This window comes from Notamacropus eugenii, chromosome 1 (genome assembly GCF_028372415.1).
Source record: "Notamacropus eugenii isolate mMacEug1 chromosome 1, mMacEug1.pri_v2, whole genome shotgun sequence".
Lineage (NCBI taxonomy): Eukaryota > Metazoa > Chordata > Mammalia > Diprotodontia > Macropodidae > Notamacropus > Notamacropus eugenii.
This window is the reverse complement of record NC_092872.1, coordinates 661,879,456-661,892,155: the sequence shown is the minus strand read 5'-3', so window position 1 is coordinate 661,892,155 and position 12,700 is coordinate 661,879,456. Positions and strand designations below refer to the sequence as shown.

General features: G+C 45.6%; 1 protein-coding gene across 4 annotated transcripts; it reads right to left on the bottom strand.

The window, feature by feature from the left end:
• Positions 1-1,479: 1,479 nt before the first annotated feature.
• Positions 1,480-11,781, bottom strand: MCFD2 (multiple coagulation factor deficiency 2, ER cargo receptor complex subunit). Of its 4 annotated transcripts, XM_072635677.1 has the most exons (5): positions 11,566-11,670; positions 8,538-8,628; positions 6,557-6,710; positions 5,866-6,025; positions 1,480-3,061 (listed from the first exon to the last, which is right to left on the bottom strand). In XM_072635677.1, the coding sequence occupies exons 3-5, from the start codon at positions 6,706-6,708 to the stop codon at positions 2,930-2,932; spliced, it is 444 nt and encodes a 147-aa protein (XP_072491778.1). In that variant the 5' UTR covers positions 6,709-6,710; positions 8,538-8,628; positions 11,566-11,670; the 3' UTR covers positions 1,480-2,929. The 4 variants fall into 4 exon arrangements, with proteins under 4 accessions (XP_072491778.1, XP_072491776.1, XP_072491779.1 ...); XM_072635675.1 differs by lacking the exon at positions 8,538-8,628 and having other exon boundaries at positions 11,566-11,781; XM_072635678.1 differs by lacking the exon at positions 8,538-8,628 and having other exon boundaries at positions 11,481-11,638.
• Between the last annotated feature and the right edge of the window lie 919 nt (positions 11,782-12,700).

Below are 12,700 nucleotides of genomic sequence, written 5' to 3'. Positions count from 1 at the left end.
GATGACTCCCCCTCCCCACTGTTACTCCAATCTTCATTCCAATCTCCCACATACTGTCAGACCTGGCTTCCCCTGACTGGCATGCCAATCCAAGTGGCCCTCCTTAGATCTTAGGATTTCCGTTGGTTAAAACACTAATAAAGCCAATGTTTTAAGAATCACTGGTTCAACTTGAGCGTGAAATTCACCTCTTTTGAGTTCCCAACCTTTGAGCATAGCCTGGGAGAGTAGAAGAGCCAAGATTCAAATACACATCCTCAGATCTCAAAGTCAATCTTTGCCCCATATCTCTCTTGCCTCCTACAGGAGCTGTTTCCTCAAGTATGAAATGAAGGTAGGTTTAGAAACTCTTCCAGCTAACATCCCATCATTCAATCATTCCATTAGGCAATTCAGAAAGTATTTATTAGATGCATAATTTATGCCTGGCACTCTCTATTTTCTACGAACTACACATAGACTAATAATGGGATGAGAGGAAGCCCAGGAAAACTAGCTTTGCTCAGTAGACAAGTCATGCCTTTGCTTTGGTCAAAAAGAAACTTTTCTTTTGGAAAAAAGAATAATCATGATTTCTCTAGAGTCAGTCAGTAAACATTAAGTACCTACTCTGTGCCAAGTAATGTATTAAACTCTAGGGAAACCAAAAAAAAAAAAAAAAGGCTTAAAACATTCCCTGCTTTCAAGGAGCTCACAATCTAATGGGAAGACAACACATAAAAAAAAGACTCAGTTCTGGGGGATGATGCAGTCCTGCAGCTGAGGACGTGTGAGTTGCAGGGTTGATCTCATCTGGCAGAATGGAGAGTTTCTGGATATCATGACATCCAAATGAAATAGAAGGCTTCTTTCTCCACTGGCAGTGAAATGTGTCACTTGAAAAATGCCAGCAAATCCAATACTTTCTGCCTAGGCCCTGGAGAGCTTTCTGCAAACAATGTTGGCCAATTTTAGTATTTGGCAACAAAAGCTATCAGGCCAAGGGTGAAAAAGCTTTGCATTCTGTTCTTGGGAATGTTGTAATATGTTTAACTTGGCCAGTGAAGCAAGGTCCAAAATATCGCTTAATTACTAAGGAAAAAAATTACTAAAAATGGAAAATGACCTCCAACGTGAAGAATTCAAGGTCTGTGAAGTCAGTGCAGCTCTTAAATGGCATTTGAGAGCTTTGTTTGAGAAAGCACCCTAGTCTGGGGCTAGTTTTGCACAACTGGGGATGGATATAGTTCTTTAAGGATTACCCATGTGCTTTCTTTTATTGACCCAGAGAGGTGAACTGGTATTATTACTCCCATTTTACAAATGGAGAAAGGGAGACTCAGAGAAGGAAGCACACAGGTCTGGTAATTTCAGAGTTGGAACATGAACCCAGGTTTTTAGACTCTAAACACAAGGTTCTTTCTACTGCTCTATGCTGTCCCCTTTGATACAATAAATGATAAAAATTAGCCCATGACCAAAAGAAGCAAGAAGTCTGAGTTCAAGAAACCTTCCACTCTCCAGTTCATCTTTATTACTCATATATCCAGAATAATCCATTATACAAATCTTTCAAAATAACTAGATATTACAAGAATAGTTTACAACGTAGCTCTGATTGCACAAACACTCGGACACAGGAAACCATTTTTACGAATACATTAGTTTTCTTTTAAGAATACTTTAATACAGAAAATAGGTCTTTGAACATCTTAGAGCACAGTTCAGTAATCAGACTCTTATTAGTTATGATAATGACTTATTTCAGGTTTTCTAATGTCATTTAACACAGTACATCAATCACATCCAAAGCAGTACTGAGACAAAGCTTTTTGTCTGTGTGTGTCTTACTTTTCAAATACTGTTGAGTCTATAAAGTTCAAAGGACTTTAGGTCTTTTTTACTGATCTGTGAAAGAATTCAAGTATTCTCTTGACTAGGAGAGTTCACTTAAACAGCTTTCCTTCTGAAATCACCTAGTTCGAACGTTAAGGTGTCTCACTAACCCTTAACTGGCAGCATTATCTTTTTCATTCTGAAACAGGTTAGATTATCTAGAATTTTATGCCCCCTGACTAGGTAGGTTTTTACGTTCCACCTACAGCTCCTAGACCATAAAGTGGAACTCCAGAAATTAGTGTTAAATACAAACTTTAAGAAAGTTAACAGTTTTGACATCGTTTGGAGCAAAGAACCACATTACATTCATTCAAGGTCTCCCCCAGTTGAATATGATATTAAAAACTAATAACAAAAATAAAGTATAAGGATGTGGCAGTAGTCCTGTAAAATATTGAAAGACTGAAAAGCTTAAATGCTGAGGTCAACATAGGGGGTTATATACACCCAAGTCCAAACTGTTTTCATCAACAGGCTCTATTGACAGTTGAGTTCAGTATTTGGCAAACATTCCTTTCTAATGTTTGTAGCTATAAATAGTCTTGCAAATAGCAACCTACCCACAGCAAGCAACTATCTGTACTGGGCAAGCTGTAAAGAACACTGATTATACCAGGACCTATGGGATAGATAAATACTCAGCTGAGATTATGTGTCTGGGACACCATTTATTTCCTAGGCCATATGAAGTTTCCCTGGCTACAGGAAAGAAGTATTCATTTGACAAGTTTTTCTGTTAACATTATTAACAAGTAGTAACCTACATCCAAAACTGAGATTCTAAGCACCCACCTCAATGACATCACACTCTCAAAACGTGCTTGTCTGTTAGGACGTTAAACATGAATTCAGGAGTGGGATGCAGTTCCGCCATTTTTTAACCACATCTCCCCAAAAGTTTCTATTTTCACTTCAAAGTAACAAGCTGCTATGGGATTTCCTCCTGCAGCACCGAAGTTGGAAAAGTACAACTACTCTGTAATACGGCAAGCATTCAATCACATTATACTGGGTCACATTTGCATAGAACTAGCAGACTGTTAATAGATTTTTATTCCAGTGATTTTGCAAATTCAGCATAGTCAATGTAGCCATCATTGTTCTTGTCATCATCCTTCAGAACATCATCTATCAAGTTCATCAGTTCTTCTTCCTTCATGGCTGGAGCCTGCTCCCCTCCTTCCTATAGAACACAATGAGGTGTCATGAGAGCACAGTCACACTAGAGCCCAGGAGATGAAAGGAGAGAGGTACGAAGCTAATGGCAACAAAGGTGTGTCCCAAATGTCATGAGAAATACATTACGATGGCACCATCAGCCACATGATGAGAAAAACCCATGGAGTAACCAAACTCCACTTAATCATTTATTTTATTCATTAGTGGGAGTTCATCAGTGGAGGGAATTAGCAGACTGAGGCAGACTGGCAATTCATCAGAGCATGGCTTACACAGCTGTCAGGATCCTGAAAAGTCACACAAATGGGACAGAGAAGCAGGGCTTAAACTCAGTTCTTCCTGGACCACAGAATGGCTCTCTCTTCTGTCTGCCATGTTACCCCTCATTTTACAAAAACAATTCTTAGATGTAATTCAGAATTATCCTTTACTGATAAAGAAAGCCACAACAGCCTGAACAAGCCCTTAGTTCAGAAAACTTCTCGGTTAGTATGAGCTTTGCCCAGTCCCACAAACACAGCCAATAGCTCTGGCCTGAGTGCTCTTGCAAGTGCTCCTGATGCGGAGGAGGTGAATGATTTGACACAAAACCTCTGCCCACTAGTGAGGAAACAACTCATAAAGGAAGCGCCCCAGGGAGAGCAGGTCAGAGCAATACTTTGGGATGGACACCACAGTGACCCACCCCAGACGCTCACCTCACTTGAAGTACAGAAGTATAGAAACCAGGGGGCCGCAGGGAAAAGGGAAAAAGATTGCGGCCAAGTGACATCAGAGAAAACCTGGGTGATGTTTAATACAGAATTTGTTCCTAATACTTCTACAAATAGCTCATAGCAGGTCACTGTTCATGGGTCCTTTTGATTTTCCCTTTGAAATAATCCCCATGGCCATTTCATCTTTCCATTTCCACAGTCATATTAGCCCCAGCCCTAACCCACTGGCCAGCCCACCCCCAAACCCTGCTGCAACAGTCTAATCAGTCTCACTGCCTCAAGCATTCCCATGCCATCCATCCTGCCCACCAGTGCAGACCTTCCTTCCTAAAACACTGCTTGATCAGGCCATCTCCTTACTCAAAATTCTTCAAGACTTCTCATCACCAATAGAATAATAACTAAACTTCTTAGCTTGGTATCTATAATCTGGTCCCAGCTTACCTTTCAACATGGAAACCCCTCAGTCCTAATCTTCTTGCCTCCACACCTTGATACACACACCATTCCACAGGAATGGAATATTTTCTCTGTTCCCTAAATTCCACCCATCCTTGGAGGTCTATCAAATCCCACGTCCTCCAAATAGTTTTCCCTATCTCATTTCATCATCATCCCCTTCCTCTAAATGTCCGTGGCATCTATGATCTATACTACTCATTTAACACTTACCATATGTTGCCTTAAATTATTAATTACCTTTTTTATGTGGCTACATCTTAGCTCTCCAATTAAATTTCAAATCCCTTGCGGTCAGAAAGTATGTATACTTGAATTTCCAATAGCTTTTAGGATAAGGATGAGAATACAGTAGGCTCTCATAAGTGTCTACAGCCTGAATTATTACACAGAACAGTCTAGGTCCTCTTTCTTGTAGTTACATATCTAGCGCATTAGGGGCTACCAAATCCAAACTGGAGTGAGCAGACTGCAGTTCTGTCCCTACTCTACCAGTTACCAGTCCCAAAGTTTTCTAGACCTCAGTTTCCTCATTCCTTTCAACAAGCACTTACTAAGTACCTATGATATTCATGTACAAGTACTATGCTTTGCCCTGAAGATTCAAAAAAAAAAAAAAAGAACCAAGTGACTCTCCTACAAAATGAAGGAAGTCTAACTAGATAATTTCTAAGGGTCTTTCCTTCCTGACATTTTAGAATTCCTCAATGTTAAGAAACTCCCATATACTGACTACGAATTTTCTCATTTTTTAAAGGGCATCTAAAACCAATTATCTGTGGCAGTGATTGTGACTGGACCGCACAGAAAATCCCAAACCATCTGTTAGCCTGGAGTCAATCTATTCCACTTCCAGACCAATTTTTTTTCCTGAAAGGAGCTATCAAAAGGTACATTAAATTGATATATGTTAGGTTAAGGAAAGAAATTCTCTAGTCTGTCCTATACAGGAAGGGTAAGGGAACAAGGAAGAGGAAAAATTAAGAGTAGTGGGTTATGCCAGGAAAATCACAAAATTTTAGAGCTGAAAGGGAATTTGAAGATCCCATGCCTGAAAAAAGGATCCCATCTCTAATATATCCTCCAAGTAGTTACCCTGCCTTCTCTCTTGGGAGACTCCTCCCTCCCAACACACACACACACACACACACACACACACACACACACACACACACACACACACACACACACACACACACACACACACACACACACACACACGTCCATTCAACTTCGGCATAGCTCTAATTGCTAGACATCATCTCTAGATTTACCTCTTGGGTACTTCCAAACTTGACTTCTGAGGCAAAAGAGAAGGAATCTCATCCCTCTTTCACTTGGAGGCTCTTTGAACACTTGAAGGCAAATATAATATCTCCCCTGAATCTTCTCTGCCTCGTTTAAACATCCCTAGTTCTTATTGGCATGAATCTGATGTCCTTTTCTATCCTGGCGGCTCTCATTTTATCAACCTCCTTCCACAACTGCGGTATCCAGAACTGAACACAACTCTCTAGGCAATGAGTCCCTTGCTAATGAAGAGGCAAGGGTCACATCAGTACATGTGACATAAAGATTATTCCCAGGGACCTTTTCACACAGGCACTGCCTCCTGGGTAGGCTTCTTACTCACCTCCTTATGGACATGAGAGATAGCAGTGGCAAGTTCTAAGCCATCAAGCAAATTATTGCCATCATAGTCATGCATCTTGAAGTAATGGAGCTGCAGCTCTTGTGGAGACATCTCCGACTCACTTTTCTCAATGACGCCTTCGAGGTGTTCCATGATGTGCCTAAAAATCAACAATCAGGCTGAGAGCACTGTGGAGGCTTTGTGAAGACTACAACACAGGAGGAACATGTGAATGAGCAGGTCTGACTGCAACCACCACTTAAAGCTCAGACATTTTATCTCAGAGCAGCAAATGATAATGGCAGTAGACAAATGCAATGGTAAAAGGCCAGGCCTGCCACGGTTACCTGACCCCCCCAGAACAAAGAAGTTTTAGGGATGAATACAACACTAAGAGGTTTTTTCTCATACACCAAGGGGAAAGATATGGGGGAGGCTAGGAGACAAGAAAGGTAGGCTCCAGTGGTGGCTGTACCACTAACTCACTTAACTTCTCTGGGCCTCAGTTTCCCCATCCATATAATTGAAGATAATAACTGTTATGACTTACCCACTGCCCAGATTTGCTGCTTAGATCAAATAAAATCAGAAACTGGAATATGTTTCAGGAAAAAAATAATGTTCTGGGTGCAGCGACAGCTGCAACTGACAGGCCCAATCTCTAGCACAGGGAAGCCCCCATAACACATACTCTTTGTCCTGCACCATGTTCTTATCCAGGCGAACACCAGCATGGCTATGGCTGTCCACAGGTTCTTCTGCCCCAGCACTCAGGAAGCCAAATGCCCCCAGGAGGCAGCACAGGAGAGTGGCTCTAAGCATCTTCCACAAGCTTAAATACATGTCTAATAAGAGGAGGAAACACAGAGGGTGATAGGAAAGGCATGAATTACACCTAAGATTCCCATAAGGATTTCAGATCCAGTCATCATTCCTGCTAATTCAAAGAGGCAACTGATCCGCTGACATTGGGAGGGAAAGGGGGAAGGAGGGGAGCAGTGCTACAAGAAAGAGTCCTAGGTCTGTCCCCAGCTCAAGGTGTGACTTTAGACTATTTATCTGTCAAACAGGGTCTAACAAGCCCTGGTCTACCTGTCTCATCCAGCTACTGAGATGATCTAATGAATGGCACAACAGATGTGAAACGATTAGGTGCTATGGAGATGGAGGAGCCCAGAGACTTGGCACAGTCTGAGTTGCCAAGAAGTTCCAATCTGCAACAATTAAAGGCAAAAAGTCCCAGGCCTTCAATGAGTCAACCATCTGGTCTGGAGGTGGCAGGTGCATAAACAATCAAAGTGGGCAAACAGCATGAGGTACAAAGGCCCAATGGATGCAATAACTGGGGAGATGGAGGATCACTTTCCAGAGGGGGACCACAGGTCCTGCCGAGACTCCCTGATCCAGACTGTCCTTTGAGTTACAGCATGGGCTGAAGCCTTAAAATGCTCCCCATCTCCCCATCACCCCAAACTCAGCAACGGCAAGGGCAGGGGCATCTGGGGCACAGGAGACATTTGTTCTCCTCATCTTTTGCAAAGAACAGCTACGATCCAAAGGTCACTGTCCTCTGCCTGCTCCATCCCTATCTCCATCCTCACAAGATAGTTTGAGTGGTATTGGGTATATGACCTAAGGGGGTAAGTAACGAGGAAAGTCCTAGGGATAAGACAATATTCAAAAGAACACTCTGTGGTAGCAAAAAGCTGGCAACAAAGTGACTGGAGAATGACATGTAAACAGTAGAAGATTCTTAAGCTAGATGTGGCAAACAGCAAAAACATGGAATTCAGATGAATGTGGAAAGACTAGTATGAAGTGACAGACACAAAGAAAGCTGAACCAAGAGAACGTTTACCACAACTTCAACAGCACAGGTGAAAATAAGACTAAAGGGTGACTTAACATCAGTTAATTACAATGGAACAGTCCCCCCCAAAACTCTAATTTTTTTTTTTTGCAATTATGTAGAACATTTCCATATTAGCCATTTTGTACAAGAAGACTTGAATAAAAGAAAAAAAATGAAAGAAAGTGAAAAATAGCATGCTTCAGTCTGTATTCAATCAGTATCACTTCTTTCTCTGGAGGCGGATAGTATGCTTCATCATTAATCCTTTGGGACTGTCTTGGATCACTGCGTTGCTGAGACCAGCTAAGTCATTCACAGTTCTTCATTCAACAATATTATTATACTGTTGAATACACTTCACTATGCATCAGTTCATGTAAGTCTTTGCAGGTTTTTCCGAAATCACCATGCTTGCCATTTCCAATTCTTAGGCATCACAAATAGAGCTGCTGTAAATATTTTTGTACAAACAGGTGCATTTCCCTTTTTGGGGATGTCTTTGGGATACAAACTTAGCAGTGATATCATGGGCATAGTTCCAAATTGCTCTCCAGAATGGTTGGATCAGTTCACAACTCTACCAACAGTGCATTAGTGTCCCAGTTTTCTCACATCCCCTCCAACATTCAATATTTTCCTTTTGTGTCATATTAGCTGCTCTGGTAAAACAACTTATTGTTGTTTTAATTTGAATTTCTCTGACCAATAGTGATTCTGAGCATTTTTTCATGACTATAGATAGCTTTGGTTTCTTTGTCTAAAAACGGCCTGTGGAACAATCCTGATTCCCAAGAACAGATGAAAAGCACTTATCCCTCACCTGACTGGGGAGTAGAGTGTGGGGGTACAGGAGGCTGTGTGTACTCTCAGATTTCATGCTTTGTCAGTTTATTCTGCAGAACTGGTTTTCTCTGTTATAAGGAAGTTTCAATGTAGAGTGGAAGAAACGTTCAAGGAGATAACTAATGTTAAAATAACGTCACCAATTAAAAAGAGGCAGGAAAATTGGAGGGATGGCATCATCCTTGGCAACACTACCCCAGCACTCCCCAGAAAGGCAGGCACCCATTCTGACAGATATGCCTCAAAGTATTGGTGTAGAAGATTCAACACATACACATACACATACACACCTCCACCCCCCCAGGAGTCTCACTGAACACAGAGATACTCTTCATGATGAAATTTGTTCTGTACCATGTGGAATAAGTTTTCATGTTAACTGCCATCTTATTAGAACAAAAAAGTAGGGCAACTAGGTGGCACAGTGGATAGATTGCTAAGCTTGGAGTCAGGGAAGACCTGAGTTCAAATGCAGCCTTCAGACACCTAGCAGTTGTGTGACCCTGAGCAAGTCACTTAATCCTGTGTGGCTTAGTTACCTCATCTGTAAAATGAGCCAGAGAAAGAAATGGCGACTCACTCAAATATCTTTGCCAAGAAAACCCCAAATGGGGTCACAAAGAGTTGGATGTGACTGAAACAAATAAACAGCAACAGCAACAAAAAAAGTGGAAAACAGTCAGATTCTAACTTTGAAAGAGTCAAATCTCAGCAGTGAATGTGCCTCTGCTACATTGTTAGAACTTAAATCACTACTAGGAGTTGCTATTCAGGCCTTATATTTCTGAGAAATGTGAGAAGGGGTAGGAATGCCAGGTCTTCCCAGACATTCCCAATTTGTGCATTCGCTGTCAAATCCAAAAATGCCACAAATAACATTTGGCGTATTTGGCTCAATCCCCCTCACAGCACCTTGCTTAGCTCCCTCTGAAAGCAGTGATTACCATATGTTTCTAACTCTCAGGAACAAGAAGGAACAAACCAACTGAACAGAGGAGAAAACAGAACACCCCAAATCATGCCCTGGCTTGGGTATGACAATTTGAGGGCCAGCATCTTATGATCCAATCCAAGTTCAAAACACTCACTTAAAAAAAGAAGCAACCCTCCTCTGCCTCAAGAGCGAGGCATCATCAACAAGCCAGACCAAGGGCTTAGCATTTGAGCAGAGTGAACTGAATCTGATGGGCTTCAGGATGTGTATTCCTGAACCAGAGAAGGATCTCAAAACCTCCCAAGTGGTGCTGGATTTGGAGTCAAATGACTTGAGTTCAGTTCCTAATACCGCCCTGTACAACCTGTGTGACCTTGGAAAAGTCACTGAGCTTAACTAGACCTATTTTTTTCATCTGTAAAATGAGAGGATGGGACTAGACTCCCTCTGTGGTTCTCTTACAGCTTGAATTCTAGGATCCAGTGATCCTTTGGGCAGCTTTGTCATTCCTGAAGAACACAGTGTCAGAAGGGACTTTGAGATCTTCTCTTACCAACCAAGTTATCATTAGTCAGGTTAGAATTTGAAAGTATTTGCTTACCCTCTTACCTCCCCAAAATGACCATGATCTGTTAGCAGCTGGAAGTAAAAACAACACTCCTGGAGTGCCTTACTGATGCCATGAACATTGTGCCCCAGATAACCTCTACCCAAAGCAAGTGACAAAGGCAAGTTAGTCAATCCACAATTTTGCCCGTGGAGATAGCAGTATCACACCCTTAAGAGTCAGAAAGGACCTAGAACACCACAGAGCCCAATCCCCTCGTTTTACAGAAGGGGAGACTGAGGCAACAAAGAAGATAACTGACTGGCCCAGGGAACCACAGCAGTGTATGTGTTCAAGGTCGGGGGGGGGGGGGGGGGGGGGGGTTTGACCTGGGTCTGGCTGACTCCACATCTACCATACTATTTCACAACACCTCTGCTCTCGGCTGGAATGGGAGAGGAAGCATATGCTTGGTGAGTGGCAGGTAGCCTGTGCTGACTGCTCCCCTCGAAAGGAGGTTTTACAAGCAGGGACCTCGGGAAACAGCCCTGATTCTGACCTTTGTAAGGGTCCCAGCCAAGACCCTGGACAGAGCCCTGAAGCACCAGGGCAGGGGAGGAGGTCAGACGCTGCAGCTGTGCCCGTCCGGCTCCAGGCAGGGAACAAGATGCAGCTGCTGCCTGGGGTGCCAGGGAGGCACAGGCTGCGGCCCTTTGGGGACCCTTCGCTTCACAGCCCAGCGCCCAGGGCCCCCTGCACTCTGGATCCCACCAGCTCAGCGTGCTCTGGGACCTCTGCCCATCCAGACCCCGAGCAGGTCCCCCTGGCCCTCCCCAAGACCCCAGAGGTCCTGATCCCCACTCCCCATCTCCCTCCCCCCGGCTCTCCAGACCCTGCTCCCCAGGTCCCCCTGGCCCTCCCCAAGTCCCCAGAGCCCGGTCCTGCTCCCCACTCCCCATCTCCCTCCCCCCGGCTCTCCAGACCCTGCTCCCCAGGTCCCCCTGGCCCTCCCCAAGTCCCCAGAGCCCGGTCCTGCTCCCCACTCCCCATCTCCCTCCCCCCGGCTCTCCAGACCCTGCTCCCCAGGTCCCCCTGGCCCTCCCCAAGTCCCCAGAGCCCGGTCCTGCTCCCCACTCCCCATCTCCCTCCCCCCGGCTCTCCAGACCCTGCTCCCCAGGTACCCCTGGCCCTCCCCAAGACCCCAGAGCCCGGTCCTGCTCCCCACTCCCCATCTCCCTCCCCCCTGCTCCCCTGGTCACCAGGTCCCCAGGCCTCTCTTTCGCTCCCAGGGTCCTCAGACCCCTCCCTGCCGGGCCGCCTCCCAGTCTCCGCAGTGCCGTGTCTCGGCCCGGTTCACCGGATGCCAGGGCTGGATCTTCCCAGAACCCCTCGGGAGCCCCCCTCTCCGCCCCCGGCTCCGTTAATCTCGGTCCCGTTACCTAGGCTGGGCTGCCCCGCCGGAAGCCGCCTCCAGGCCAGAGTTGGGGAGCCCGGAGCCCCAGAACCCGGCCCCCCTCAACTCACCCAGGCCGCAGTCAGTGAGCCGGGGTCCGGCAGCCCTGAACGCCGAGCTCACCAGACAGCTCCTCAGGAGTCCCGGTCCCGCGTTCCCGTTTTCTTCCCTCGCTCGCTCCTCCCCTTCGGGAACTCTTTTCCGGCGCATGCGCATTCCGTTACCGCTCGCCCATTGGACACCTCTCCGCCCCGCCTTCTCACTTCCCGGAGCCCAGCTGGTGGCGTCTCTCAGAGCAGTCCACGTGTAATCGGGCTGTGGCGGAGGGGCGGAACCTTCCGCGTCTGCCCCCCAGACCCCGCCCCCGAGGTGAGGCTCCGCCCCCTGACTCCCCTCCCCCATAGAGAGAGACGGGGAGGGAGGAGGGGGGAGGGGGAGAGGGCGCCTAGTTGCCTAGCGACCAAACACGCCAAAGGCCTGGCCTGCGGGGGGCCCCCCAGTGGCCGACCTCAAAACTGCATCTGAGGGAATCTCAAACCTGGGCCTCTATAGACATCGTGAAGATATATTCAATGTTTTCGACAGCCATATGAAAAAAAAGGCTCTAAATTGAGAAAGCTAGAGAAACGCAAATTAAAATAACGCTGAGGGACCACGCTACATCCGTCAGGTTGTCAAAGCTGTCGAAAGAGGAAAATGACCCATGCTGGAGGGGCCGTGGGAAAAGAGTCCTGGAATGCCCCGCTGGTGGAACGGTGAACCGGTCCAACCGTTCTGGAAAGCAGATGGAACAGTGCCCGGAGGTGTGTTCAGGGTGCATGCCTTTGGCTCAGCTGTGCCGCTGGGCGTATGCTCCAAAGAGCATACATTTAAAAAAAGAGGGAAAGGACCCTACGTATATAAATATTCATAGCAGATTTGGGGGGGCAAAGAATTGGGAAGTGAAGGGGTGCCCATCTGCTGGGGACTGGCTCAACAAATTATGGTGTATGATTGTTCTGTAAGAAGCGACTGAGGAAATGGCTTCAGAAAAACCTGGAAAGCCGTGTAGGAACTAATGATCAACTGGGAAAGACTTGTGTGTGTTGGTCCTTCCTTGCTGAAGGAGACCAGGCCTTCAGAGAAATGATGACATGACTTGCCCTGGACTTTGTTCTGAGTGAGGGAGGGCTGTGCAGGTCACCAGCCTCACTTTTCCTCCAGAGC

What these genes read in the sequence shown, in the direction of transcription:
- MCFD2 (XM_072635675.1), bottom strand. Translation starts at nt 11,710, where the DNA reads ATGCGCATGCGCCGGAAAAGAGTTCCCGAAGGGGAGGAGCGAGCGAGG. An exon ending in GCTCACTGACTGCGGCCTGG is followed by an intron (nt 6,711 to 11,565) that starts GTGAGTTGAGGG and finishes TCCTCTTATTAG; the next exon opens with ACATGTATTTAAGCTTGTGG. An exon ending in TCTCTCATGTCCATAAGGAG is followed by an intron (nt 3,062 to 5,865) that starts GTGAGTAAGAAG and finishes TGTGTTCTATAG; the next exon opens with GAAGGAGGGGAGCAGGCTCC.